At 36.0% G+C, this 14928-nt stretch overlaps 1 protein-coding gene across 1 annotated transcript; it reads right to left on the bottom strand.

The window, feature by feature from the left end:
* Positions 1-14853, bottom strand: capn7 (calpain 7). The gene is made up of 21 exons (XM_081388959.1): positions 14437-14853; positions 14111-14219; positions 12916-13073; positions 12110-12177; positions 11809-12015; positions 10907-10993; positions 9625-9751; positions 9355-9440; positions 9037-9130; positions 8763-8909; positions 8221-8327; positions 6699-6819; positions 6459-6603; positions 6280-6379; positions 5012-5147; positions 4847-4922; positions 4609-4754; positions 4460-4522; positions 4213-4343; positions 3022-3114; positions 1-1457 (listed from the first exon to the last, which is right to left on the bottom strand). Exons 1-21 carry the CDS (start codon positions 14536-14538, stop codon positions 1313-1315), a joined length of 2448 nt encoding a protein of 815 aa, XP_081245085.1. The 5' UTR covers positions 14539-14853; the 3' UTR covers positions 1-1312.
* Positions 14854-14928: the final 75 nt, after the last annotated feature.

The following is a 14928-nucleotide window of genomic DNA, read 5'->3' as shown; positions in this document are numbered from 1 at the left end:
GACTGAATAACTGTTGTAACATTTATAAGGATTCATCTGTTGAATTTATACAGTGAAGACGGTCCAGTGTTATTTTACATTTGATTATTTAATTCAATGTCTCTACCTGAAAACTACAGTTACTTGTCTTAAATTTATAGTAGTTAGGCTCGTAGTTCTAGCTGTGGTATCGAAATTGGAAAAGAGAATTGTGAATTTTCACTGGTAGATTATTTCTGTCTGTTGGTGTCTAACCACCTGTTTTTGCAGAAGCAGTTTCATTGCCGGTAAAAAAAATATTTATGACTGGTAAATTTGGCAAGTCACCAACCATTGGAAGGTGTGGCAAAAAGTTAAGTTTTAGGTTTAAGTTTCATAATGTAAATATCTAAAAATTAACCAAGAAGAATAAATGCTGTAAAAAGTAGTAACTTGTTTTTGTAATATCACCAAGGTAATTCTATTATAAAAATGGGATGTCTGATGACATGTACACCTTCATTTTAATCTCTGCAAATAAATACATCAGAGCAGATGAACATAAATCAAAAAGCATGTTAGACGGAAGAACTTTAAGTATTTGTACAATACCCAATACGGAACATCATCCTCAATCATGCATGTCCCTTTATGATGTAAGAACATCCAGGTCATTGTAATAATGTTCTGTAAACATTCAGTACTGTGCTGGTAGATAGTGACTGATAAACAATTCAAGTTGACAATTGATGCGCATGATGAGCGGTGGGGGAAGCTAAAAACCCCACCAAAAATTATGCTTTAGATAGATGCATATCTCGCTCTCTTTCTTCCTTTTTTTGATAAAAGTGCACTCATTCTCTGCCCGCTAAAGAGAGAAGCCCTGCAACTGACAGTCTTTCTACCTTGACATCAGGAACAGACCAGAGGAAGAGCCCTTAGTACGAACACAAAACATATCCCTCTGATCTATCATCATCAGACATCATTAATATACAGCCTTGCTTTAATGCAAGTCTCCTGAGTGAAAAACAGTCATTTCAGTTCAAGTGTGCACACACATCATTGTTTCTGAATGAAACTTTGGACTGCAGAACTACTGCAAGAGGAGTGTATTTTTGGCTGATTGAACACACTTCCTCTGAGCATGGCACTGTCATGAGCAGTCGTACGCTATTTATCACACACTAACATGACAAGCATGGCACTATGTCAGGAACCATCTGTGGGTGGGGATTATTTATTTTGCTAAGCGAGATTGTTTGTGCCGTAGAGAGCAATAAGCACTGGCTAAAGCTTCTTCAGTGTCTGTTCAGTCTGCAGAACAATCCGGTGGGCCGATGATCTCGGGCCGTTATTGCAGCTGAGATACGCGCAGTGGAGTGACACTGCTGAAGTCCAGGAAGAATGGGCCTTCTTGTTTGGGCAGGAAGGTAGTGGGGATGACATTGTAAATCCCAGCAGGGAAGTTGTCAACATCCATATAACAGAAACCGCATCTGAGGATAAACAGATCAGATTCTGTTATATAAGGTAGGATATTGAACCGTTTTGAATCGATTTTAGAGAACACATTATAAATGCGCCTTAATCTTTGAACTACTAATGCAGACCATCAACAAAGCTAACAACCATGCTACTGTTATCAAGATGAGATGGTGGATAAACATTATCCTCAGTCTGATCAACTACTGTATGTCTGACCTAGATTTCTTTGTGAGGCAAGGCTGTGCTTTTCAAGCATTTGCATGCTGATACTAAAGTGGAACGATCTACACAGTTTTGTCTATGCACGCACAGGGATATAAACAGGCCAACTGACTGTTAGTATACTGAAATAAATATATACCAGCCTGTATTCATAATAGCATGCTATTTCTGCAGTAGCTAATGCATATATACCAAAATATACCAAGGGAGTGCCAAATGGGTCAAGGGTCTTATGTGGGAATGGAAAAATGTATAAATTACCGTTCAAAAGTTTGAGGTCAGTAAGATTTTTATTTTATTTAAGATATTAATACTTTTATTCTGCAATAATACAATACTTTTACACTGTTACAAAAAGTTATATTTAAAAAAATGCTTCCTATTTATCAAAGAATCCTAAAATCAGCATAACAAAATGATTTCTGAAGGATCATGTGACACTGGAGTAATGGCTGCTGAAAATTCAGCTTTTGCCATCACAGATATTATATTATATAGTGTATTATTATAATAATATTTCACAATATTCCTGTTTTTACTGTATTTTTTTGCAGCCTTGGTGAGTATAAGAGACTTCTTTCAAAAACATTAAAAAATCTTACCAACCTCAAATTTTAAAATGATAGTTTTTTAAAAGGGAGGATCATCATATTTAGGGGCCTTGGCATCTAAAATCTGTATTATACAACTAAGAACAACTAAGATTCAGTCTCTAAACCCCACCTTTTTGAGAGCCTACTCTGTTCTGATTGGTCAGACGGCCCAGTCTGTTGTGATTGGTCTACCGCTTACAGAGTGTGCCGGAAATTAAACAGCTACTACCATATTCTGAATTTCATCTCCAACAACACAAATCAAACTCCTCCAGACCTCAGCTGCAGTGTTTGAGGGTCAAAGTAGATGTTGCTCACGGGGTAGCCATTATTCAAATTTGTTATAAACCTATGTAGGTTCGTGCAAGAAGTAAGACTGGAATTACTGACGACTCATTTTAGGAATTTCAAAATCGGTTCTTTCTATTGGGAGAACTTTGATCGTTGATACTTTGCAGACCTTTACCATTTACAAACAGCTATACTACACACTACATAAAAAGGTATTATCTGAAAAAGCATAATATACTGATTGAAATTCATAGCACAATGCCCACTGTTTCACACTAATTCTAAAAGCATTGAAGGCAGTATTGCAGAGTCTGCAAAAAGCAGTACACTAGCATTCCATCCCAAACATAGCCAATGTGCCTAATATGGGAGAATGGAAATGGACACAGGATTTCAGACAATGTAATTATTTTTAAAGCAATAAAATAGGCTTCTAGTTTTCTTCATCACAAAGAGAGTATTTCTTTACCGATAATCTCCACTGCCCCTCTTTTGAGAGCCTGATGATCCAGAATCCCCTGCAGTAGAAACGGTCACCACCTCAAAGCCCACACTGTACTGCCTGCAGTGAGAAAGGCAAACTCGTTTATATTCACAGACATCACGCTACATCACACATCCTCACATCACTGAGAACACACTCTCACACTCAAAGACAGAAGGGTTCTGAATATGCGTAGGTGTTTCCTCCGTGAAGGAGTGATTACACAGGACGGCCCTGTCAAACCTGGTGTCAAGGGAAATCTGACGGCCCGTGAAATCTTACCCACTTCTTATGGCTAAAATAACTTTTTTGGGGCATGTTATAGCAATTTATCTTTATAGTCATCTTATTAAACAAAATACAGCAATTAATAACTTTTATATTATCACATATTACATTACAATTAAATATGTACACTATGCGTTAAAGGTTGGGGTCAGTAAAATTTTCTTAATGTTTTTGAAAGAAGTCTCTGATGCTCACCAAGGCTGCATTTATTTAATCAAAAATACAGTAAAAAGAGTAATATTGTGAACTATAATTACAATTTAAATATGTTTGAGTATATTTTAAAATGTAATTTATTCATGTAATGGTAAAGCTGAATTTTCAGTATCATTACTCCAGTCTTCAGTGCCACATGATCCTTCAGAAATCATTCTAATATGCCATCTGATGCTCAAAAATATTTCTTATTATAGTCAATGTTGAAAACAGTTGTGCTACTTAATATTTTTGAGGATTCTTTGATTAAAAGAAAGTAAAAAAAAACAGCATTTATTTGAAACATTATACTGTCGCTTTTAATCAATTTAATGCATCACTGCTAAATAAAAGTATTAAAATCTTACTGACCCCAGACTTTTGAATGGTAGCGTACAAAAATATCACATTCTAAAAGAGTGTTCAGCTTGCTTAGTTATCTAAGCTAACATAACCTATGCAAGATACACCTAATCAAAGCAAACCTTTATGGAAATGAAGAAAATTACATATTTAAAAATACCAATTTTTCTTTAATGATAAAGGCCTTCAGATCATATTTTGATGTTCAGGTGTCAAGGGACATACATTCATCACGATTATTTTAGGGGATACCACTGTTACTTTGAAATGTAATGAAACAAGGGAAATGTGTCCTCTGGTGGTGTGGAGTGAAATAACAAGCAGTCTGACCTTGAGCCACGGAGTTCGATGAGCAGAGGGCCTGTTTTCTCCAAGTTGAACTGGTATATGGGGTTGTTCTTGAAGCTATCTTTGTAGTTTCCACAACCTCCTGCACTGGCCCCCTTCCACTGGCCATTTATCTATACATCAACAGCAACAAAGAGAGAGATGTTAAAAACAATCTGGAAATAGCTTCCAACAATAACCACCACTACCACCACAAACACTATAAAAAGTGATAGAAGTTTGAACTCACTCTTTTGGTGTGAGTGAAGGGTGTTGGGATTTTGGAGAAATTAAACTTGCATACCGAGTACACCTGGAAAGGGCATATTCATGACAGCATGTAATAATAGGATTCAATTAATATGAAAATAAAAACCATCACACTTGAATGTGTCTTACCCTTAGTGTGTAGTTGATGGTGTTTTGTTTCTCATACTGAGAGACCACCAGTGTAAAGGTGTGAGTTCCAGGACTAGTCAGTTTGATCTTGGTTAAGTAGTGAGGGCTGTTGATCCTGATGCCATCAATATAGGGAGGAGGTTCAGCTTCAGAAAAACACAAACCAGGGCACACAAAATGTAAGTAATGAACTATAAAGAAATCAGATATACACAAATCCTTCAGTTTCTAATTTTACCTGGATAATAGACTTTCTTTCCATCGGTCTTGTAAACTACTAAAGTAATAAACTCCCGATTTTGAGCAAAGTCATCCTTGAGAGCGAATGAGAAAGTAAGAACATTGTTAGAACTAGTACTCTCAATCTGATTGTAGTGTACTGCACTGAAATCTGTAGTTTTACCTTGTCAGTGATGTGTCTGGTGAGTAGCACCCATACTGCAGCGCCCCCTTGAGGACACTGCACCTCCAGCTTGTACTGAGGGTTATTGGCCAAACTGTAGACATCCTTCACAGGTCCCTGTTTGCCATCCCAGCTACTGCAATTGCATAATGCACAAATATTTTCTAATTATCTGATAACATGACTAAGTCTTATACTTATTCTCAGTTTAGATTTTTTGCTCAGATCTAATTTCTTTTTTGTTCGGCTGTACACATTATTTTTTAAATGTGGTCAATATCAGATTTGTAGGTAAGCTTGTTTCGCCTTTCCATCAGTTGCCTTAAAAAAAGATAATTGTGACTTTTCTCTTACAATTATGACTTTTTCTTTCAATTGCAAAGAAAAATCACTATTTTGAGAAAAAAAGTCAGAATTGTGGTATATAAACTCACAATTCTGCCTTTTTTCTCGCAATTTCAAGTTTTTATCCCACATTTCGAACTTTTTTTCTCAGAATTGTGAGATGTAAACTTGCATATGCGAGTTATAAAGTCCGAATTGTGAGATAAAAGGTCACAATTCTGAGATAAAAAAAAAGAGATAAAATTCACAATTACCTTTTTTATTTTGCAGTGGAAACAAGCTTCCATAGATTCAAGTGTGAAATGATCACGATCCTAAACTGACTTGCATACACACAAAGAACAATAACAAAATGGCACGCTGTCACATGGAAGGCCACTGAATTCAGTGTTTATGCCTTCATTTCTAAGCTGAGGTGCCGTGGAAGCCAGTGATTCGTAAAAAGGCGATTGAGACGAAGACAAAGATAATATTTAAATATTTACAATACAATTCCTCAAGATTTGCTAGTATAGAACTGCCAAAATAATACTTAGGACTTCTAACACTTCACTGTCCCTCTACTGTCTACCTACCTTAGTATATCTTCCATATTTACCAAGTGACCAAAGAACTAGTGATATGTAAAATCTTTGGAGTGACGCCCATCAGCATAGAATTGTGACGAATGTCTTTACCAGAGTAAAAGTCGCATGAATTTCGATATGACTGTTCAGATTCAGAATGAGGTCGCACTGCAAAACCTCAGACCTGTATCTGATCTAAGACCATATATGGACCATATTTATAAAAAAAACAGAACAAAACCAGATCTGAGTCACATCTGAGCAAAATCATTTGGGCCACTTTTTCCCACAGTCTAAACATAGCCTATCACCAAAGACTTTGACAGAATACTATTGATGATGTAAAAGGAGTCGGACCTTTGTATACATGAGGATTCTTTGAACAGTGCTGGATTCCAGCTCAAGTAGATGACATCGTAATACTGGCACAAGTCTTCCCAGATGATCCAAAACACCCCTTAAAGAAAAACACACAGGTGAATAAGAACTTTTACAACATTTGTCTCTGTGTCATTGTTAGATAAGCACTGGCTTACCATTGTCAAACTTCTGTGCGGTTTTGGGGTCAAAATTTAGGTATTTGAGAAGATCTGGTGTCCAGTTCTTTTCGTCACGTTCGCAATATCGACCTTTCCACCTGAGATGGCTCCACGGGTTCTTCAGCTGGAGGAAGCGTTTACCCTGTGAAAACAAGGAGGAGATGATGATGTTTTTGCTGTCATGAAACCTCTCTAAGCAGAAGATATTTAACATTGACCAGGGGTCATGAGTGTCACCTTATATTCCCTGATGTCTAGAACAGCGTAAGCATGTGTGGGCACTAAACCCCACTTCTCCCCCTCCTCCTCAGTCATGACCCCTGTCGCCGTGGTGATGAGAACATCTCCTCTGTGAAACCTGCCAGAATAGATCAGTATTGTTATTGTTAACTAAAACTGAAACTATTCAAAAAAAAAAAATTCAGTGAGTGAAATAAAGCTGAAATGCATAAGTGGAAAAAATATTAGATGAAAACTTAACTTAAAAAAACGAAAAGAGAAATGTTGCATTGGCAACTAACTGAAATAAAATAAGTTACAATTATTTAAACAAACTTAAATAAAAAATAAAGTTAAAGCAACAATATGTAAAAAAAAATTTTCGCCACTAGGGGTCACTAACCTCTTACAATAACAAAGGCGTAGGTTGATGACACAGTGATTAGCGAAATTATGGAACTTGTCGTCATGCTGATGGATCTAATAATGTTTATGGATGAGTGATGACTGTGGTATGAAGCAGGGTGTGATTGCTAATGAGAGACAGATATCAGCGCCACACATGAGTCCCGCGGATATAAAGGAATAAGGACATTTCATTCTACCGAAATTTAGGTCAATTTATTTAATCTAAGGTCAATTTATTTGACCAATTAAACTTGTGAGGTAACGCAGCGCTGTTCCACTTGGTCTAACGTCACTATCATACTAAACAGCATTTGAGTTTGTTGAAAGTTATAATGTTATTCTATGTGTTAGTTTGTTTGCTATATGAGACTAGCAGTGAGCTAGATCAAAATTAGAATAACATACTGATCATATTCTAACATTTCATCATATTGAGCTATATATTAGTATTATGTACATTTGCTCACCTGTCTAATAAAGTACATGCAAGAGCGGCGTCTCTGTCAAGTCCAAGTTAGTCGCGGACGTGGAGCTCTCGGCATCTCGAAAACGCCACGCTGATATTGATCCTCGTTTTAGTTCTCCTTTTGTCCTAAATCTGCTTGCCATGATCCATAATGTTTGAAAGAAACAACAACAGCGTGCCGCTAGACGTTACGCACTACGCAGTTGTCAACGTCTGTCGCCATGGTTACTATGGCAGTACGAGCGGAAACCAGGGATAACGCGGATATTACGTCATTGACAGGTGACAAGTGAACATTTGGGATAGTGAAAGAACACAATTGAAAGAAATATATAACACTGTGCAAGTGGTTTTTGGATATTTTGATACAAAATTCTTACATATTGTACCTTTAAATAGACATATAAAATAAAATAAAAATTATATATATATAAAAAAAAAGCTAATTCAAAATATTATTATATTCTATATTAATGTATAAATAATATGAAAACAACACTGCAACATACAAACTATTTATTCACAGAATCAAGACAGGCAAGTTGAATAATGCCAGTAAAGTACTGAAGTAGCTACATACTACAAAATCTAAAGGAACATGTGACCTTACAGTGGCTAAAAATCAATCTACACCAGTGGAAGTGTGTACTGTGAGTGTGTGCATACCTCTGGTAAAGCATGCGGAAAGTGTCATCTTTGTTAAAGGACTGATTGTCTGAGTGCATAGCAATACGCTCTGGGATCCAGCCAGTGAGAGCGTGCAAATCGATATTCTACAAATAAAAAACATACACAAACAAAAAACATGTGTCACCAAGCAGTATCATTCAGAATAATACAGAATATAATTTCAATTTTTTGTGCTGCCTAAATTCACATGTAGCATGTAAAAAGATTGATTTTAGTGTAAATTAATGATTTCTGAAGGATCAAGTGACAGTGAAGACTGGAGTAATGATGCTGAAAATTCAGCATTGATATAGCATGAATAAATTACTTTTTAAAATATATGAAAATAGTATATATTTATTTTAAGTTGTAATAATATTTCTAAATATTTACTGTTTTAACCACTGATCTATATAATGTCATTCTAATATAGATCAGTGTTTTTAACTATTTTTGATCAAATGACTTAGTGAGTAATAGAGACTTGGTTGCAGAAATGTTTTGTTTGGAGCAGCATCTAAATCTGAAGTGAAACTCACAGAATTGGAGCCTGGGAAATCATATCCTCCCATGACCTTCATGTAGGCCTTCTCAATGAGCGACACCCAAAGTTCGTTGCGATTACTGGAATAGGAACAAAGCAGCTCGCCGTTGCGGTCCACGGGTAGGAAATCATCAATGATCACCTGATAGAGAAACACGCACCTGAACTATTACAATAGTCTGAAGAACTTGTTCATCTTCAAACAATGATGAAGGCAACAGTTAAAAGGAAGTTTATTTGAGGAGGCGGGGCTTAGAGAGGTTGAGTACCTTTCTAGGGACACCGTTAATGTGCAGCTTCACCATGTACTTCCCACAGGGGTTATACTCTGGCTCTCCTTTCCTGTTCTGTGGGAAGATGATGCTACATACAAACACAAATAGACATTTTTATATCATTATGGGTACCTCCCATTGAATTATATACTTGTTATAATTTAATTAAAATTACAGGACATTAAAGGTGCTTGTTCAGGACATTTTTTACATTTCAGCCTAAGGACACCAGACATTCACAAGAAAACAGCCAGATAATCCAAGGATTACAGAAACACATGAGTCACATTATTATTGTAAACATCGCTGTACCTTGTGATTAACTTTTTGCTGTAGCGTCTCTCATATGCTGCACTGATGGCCAATGAGGCAACGAAAGAACAGTCTGACACAACCGTCTGCAAGCATGAGCAAACAAAACAACATTATGCAAGCTAAAAGTTACAAACAACAAGAGCTTTTTGAATGACAAAACTGCTTTGAACAATAGGCAAAACCATCACTGTTTAATTTGTTTCCAGTTATCAGATTAGCAAAGTTTTAATTAGAAGCAAACTTAGTCAATGACGCATAAAGTGAGACCTGCTTGATGCTGAAGCTGGACACAGTGAAGATCATGGTGGGGTTATTGCAGATTTCATCAGGACGAACCCAGCGTGAGAATATGGCTTTTTGCTTCGGCGACAGAGCCAGTTTCCCACATTTGTCCCTATGTGTAAACACAATCATGCCACTGAGGTCTTTTAACTATTCCACATTTCACTCAACTCAGTGTTATCGGACTACTGCTCTTAAAAACCCTTACGCTCAAAAGTTGGGATCAGTAAGATTTTTAAGTCTCTTATGCTCACCAAGGCTGCACTTATTTGATCGAAAATACCGTAAAAATAGTAATTTTGTTAAATATTACTACAAGCTGTTTTAAAATGTAATTTATTTCTGGCAAAGGTGAATTTTCAGCAGCCATTACTCCAGAATTTAGTGTCACATGATCCTTCAGAAATCATTCTAATATGCTGTTTTGGTGTTCAAGAAACATTTATTATTATTATCAATGTTGCAAATAGTTGTTCTGCTTATTATCTTTGTGGAAACTGATTGTGGAAACATTTTTTATAGCATTCTTTGATGAATTGAAGGTTCAGCATTTATTTGAGATAGAAATCTTCTGTAACATTATGATTTATGAATGTCTTTGCTGACACTTTTGATCAATTTAACCCTCTGATACTGTTCGTGTCGGTCAAAAATGAAAGATTGTTTTTTTTTTATTTAAGTGAAATGAAATTATTTTAGTTTGATAATGTTTTTTATTGAATTTTTAGGTAATTTTATGGTACTAAATTATATTTATGCAGTAGTTATAATCCATTTATTTACTTTTTGAGCATGGACCTAAACTGTCATAAATCTTGAATGCTGACAAATGGCAGATTATTGCTGAAGTGAAAAGGTTTGTCATTTTTGACCACGAACAATATAAGTGTGATTATTTTTTTCTGAACCATTTAACCTTTTCGAATCATGTCCATGATTTTTTTTGTGTTCACATAGCAAGTGCCAAAACCTTTACCAAGTTTCATACCATTTTGATGAAGTAAAAACTTCTAACAAAACATTTTCGGTCAAAAATGACCAAACAGCACCAGAGGGTTAATGTGTCCTTGCCGAATAAGAATATTAATTTCTTTAAAAATAAAATAAATAAATAAATAAATAAAGCTTACTGACCCCAAATTTTTGAGCCATAGTGTAAGTGTTAGTGAAGGAAAATACAACTGTTGCAGGGTAGAAAAATACCAGGGCATGTGAGAGAAGCAGCTGCACTTGTATAAATTACACAAGAATATAAATAAATACTCACGAGAACGGAACAGGAAAAGCAAAACGTTCCCTAAGATCAACACTCATGAATGGAACATATTCAATTCCATTTATCTTGGAGGTCTTTCTAAAAAACACAAAAAAAGCAAAAATCTCAACAAATTAATTTTTTCTACATGCATTGTTGAAATCATTTTAAAAAAATAATTCTGGCTAATATTAATAAGCCAATAATAATTTATCATGTTATGACTGATAACCAATAAATTAAAACCAATATTACAATTTCTATTCTAATTTGTCCAAATAAAACTAAAATAAATCATTCTAAATGCCACAAGTGAATTTAGCCATCACAACACTGTAAATATACAGTATGAAAAAAAACAAAACAGATATTCATTTATTTATTTAACAGCGCAATTACATTTGTACTGCTTCTGTAAAATTAACTTTGGTGAGTTTTAGTTAGATGCCAGGTAAAGGCGATGGGGAAATGTATAGTGTTCTTGTGCAGTTTGTTATAACTCTGACTAAACACCAAGTTAAACCGTCGCAAATGAAGACAGAGTTGTAGTAAGGTTGATCATTTACTGTCACACTTCCTCATTTACATGTAGTGGTGAAAAGGCATTGCCTCTATGATGCTTTAAGGTGGATGCAAGTGTATTAAAACAGAGAGCACACCATGTCTGTCTCATTGTTTCCATGCAGTACCAGGAAGGACAAACAGGAAATGACATCACAAATACGATACATTTTTACAAACGAGGTAGATAAACAGAGAAATAATGATGAACTTTACATTTTTACCTGAGAATGTATGTATATATGTACCAACAAATGTTTAAAACAAATATTCTAAAGTTAAATTCCTTAAAGGACAACACAAAATGAGCATCCGCTATTAAATATCTGACATCATGTTTGCTCTGAGCCTACCTGAGCACCTCGATCTCCTCCGCTGTGTAACGCTGACCCTGCGGCTCGCCGGACTGCACTGCTCGGACCGGCTGAGATTTGTCATGGAGGGAGAAGTCTGGGCCTAGCGGGAGGAACTGCCTCACCTGAGCAGGGCCTTTGGATGCAGAGGAGACGGGCTTGTCCTGGTTTGCTGATTTACTAAGAGAGTCTTTCAGTCCCTCTGCCCTGGATGAGGAAAAAGAGATGAAAACAAAGGATTATAGGTAAAATGTATATCATACTGATTGTACATCATTCTATTTCCAAATGTGTGAAGCACCTGTCCAGAGCCTGGCGAGCAAGCTGCTTGAGTTTCCCCTGTAGTGCCTGATCTGACGTCTCATTGGACTGTGTGGGAGAGAGAAAGAGTTCAAAGATTGCAGGGCTGCGGCTCCGTTTCTAATTACCAGAGGAGTCCATATAAGCACCAGTCAGAGATATGAAACCAGAACAACCAACTTAACACCAACACCTGTTGCAAAGACTGACTACTGTTACGTTACAACTGCTGCTAGTATCTGAGTCAACACTGCATACTTATACAATTTTTATACTACTGTTCAAAAGTTTGGGGTACAATTTCTTTAATGTTTTTTAATGTTTTTAATGTTCACTGTCTCTTATGCTCACCAAGACTGCGATTAGTTGATCAAAAATACAGTAAATCAGTAATACTATTAATACTATATTATTACAACTTTTTTGTTTGAATATATTTTAAAATGAAATTTATTCTTGAGATGTCAAAGCTCAATTTTCAGCATCATTACTTCAGTCTTCAGTGTCACATGACCCTTCAGAAATTATTCTAATATGGTACTCAAGAAACCATTCTTATTATTATCCATGTTAAAAACAGTTGTTTTTTCCCCTAATCATTTTCAATATTTTTGAAGCTGTGATCATTTTTTCCCCAGGATTCTTTAATGAAGGGGAAGTTCAAAAGGACATTTATTTGGAATAAAAATATTTTGTAGCATAATTAATGTCTTTACTGGCGTTTTTAACTAATGAATGTGTCCTTGCTGAATAAAAGTATTAATTTCTTTAACTTTTTTAATTTTCAACCTTTTGAACTCGACTCACCGCTTGAATGCACAATTCCACAGCCTGAGTGTAGAGTTCAATGGCCTCATCCGCATTTTCCTTCTCATCCTCTTCAAAAGCCTGTGTCACCAGAAAGTACGCCCTCTCCAGATCCAACTGCTGCTTACTCTTCAGAGGGTCACTGCTCTGTGCTTGAACTGATCACAGAGATTCAGTCAGTTAACTGAGGGTTTCCAACAGATATAGGCCTTGCAGGAATAGTTCATCCAAAAATCAGTGCCTTTATTTACTCAGCCTCATGTTGTTACAAACCAATGCGACTTCCTTTCTGTACAAGAACACTAAAACAGAACAGTAAAGGAGAAAGAACTGTGTGTCGTTCTTTTCAAAGCAATTACAACGAATGGAGACTTAAGCTTGCAAACTTCAAAAAGTATTCAAAAGCACAATAAAAGTGATTCATAAGACTTGTGTACTATATTCCAAACCTTCTGAAGTCATACGGTAACTTTATTACTGATCTTTTTAAGGAATCCATTGATGCAGTTCACAAAACAGACTCAATGATTCTGTTGCAATGGTTAACAGTTCACTTGAAGTGAAGATTAATCCTATCAAATCAAATCAAATCCTAAAATTCAAAACATATAGTTTCTGAAGACTTGGAATACAGAGCATATGTTGTTTAGGTCACTTTCATGACACTTTTATGGTGATTTTGCATCCATTTTGAAGCTTGAAAGCTCTAGTGCCCATTCATCATTCATAGACTGAAAAAGAGCAATTCCTCCTTTTTTGTTCCATTGAAGAAAGTCAGAGTTTTGGAACAACCTAAAGGTGAGTAATGACAGAACATTAATATAGAAAAACATTGTGTTGTTCTCAAATGACATAATACAACAGAACAAGGAAGAGAATTACATTTAGCTGTGAATAACGCATTCATTTGTGATTCCTAATTGCTGCATTAGTCACACCACTTACAAATAAGGTATGACCAATGTAAGCTTTCTAAAGGTTGGGCTGTGGAAAATATGAGCATCATTTCTTCTTCTGCAATAGGGAGGAGGAGTAGGTTTCACTTTCTTGTTGACCACAGAGAACAGCAAAAAAAAAAATTCCTCCTTAGAGGATCAACTTAAATAAAATTAGATGTAAATCTTGATACCGAGTATTAATAGATGAAAACAGCTTTTTGATGAGGTCACATTGGTAATAGTTGATGTAAACTGACCGGCACTGAGTAGAGTCTGTACTCTGTCCAGGTACTCGTTCACCTTGTCTTGAATATTCTCTAGTTTGGATCCAGCCATACCTGCATAGATGAGAGCCTGGGCAGCCTCCTAATCAGAAGCCAAAATACAAAATATGATCAATTATGAGTTTTATCCAAAAATGTATATCCAACTCAAAGTAAACATTGTTTAATGACAGCTTTTATTGACATAGTGTGGAATGCGTTGACATTTACATTAAAGAATAGAGCCTTTTCAGAAAGGTTAAGGTAAATACTATATTAAATCAGCTTTCAATGTCAAAAAAGGAGAGCTTGAAGCTTACCTTATAGTAGAAAACAGCTTCATTGTATTTCCCCTGCTGATCATTCAGTACAGCTGATTTGGCAAATTTAACAGCATCGAGTTCAAGAGCTGTACAATCCATGATTGACGTTTAAATACGTTTAACAGATAACGTTATATGACAAATCATTTTATCCTGTTCTTCATTATAGGCTGCTGTTCCACCGAGAATTTGCGTTTCTTTCTTGAGTTGTTCTCGTTACGTGAACTTCCCAACCTCCAACTCCGAGATTAAATGAGGCAAGACTGAAAAATATTGATTTCAAGGAGCTTTCAAACTTAGTTACTGTAAATAAGGTGTGAACACATAACGCTTTAACTTGCTATTATGACAGCAAAACAAATGCTTAAGCCCGCAATACTTCCGGATGCGATGGGCGTGTCCTGCTGTTGTCACGACACGTCATTCGCTTTCAGCGCGGCCACCGTCCGACTCATTTCCGCGAATCGGTTCCTCCAAATAGTTCATTTC

Source organism: Scardinius erythrophthalmus (assembly GCF_964197995.2).
Source record: "Scardinius erythrophthalmus genome assembly, chromosome: 16".
In the NCBI taxonomy this organism is placed as follows: Eukaryota; Metazoa; Chordata; class Actinopteri; order Cypriniformes; family Leuciscidae; genus Scardinius; species Scardinius erythrophthalmus.
The sequence above is the reverse complement of the archived record's forward strand: the minus strand, read 5'-3'. Positions and strand labels throughout refer to the sequence as shown.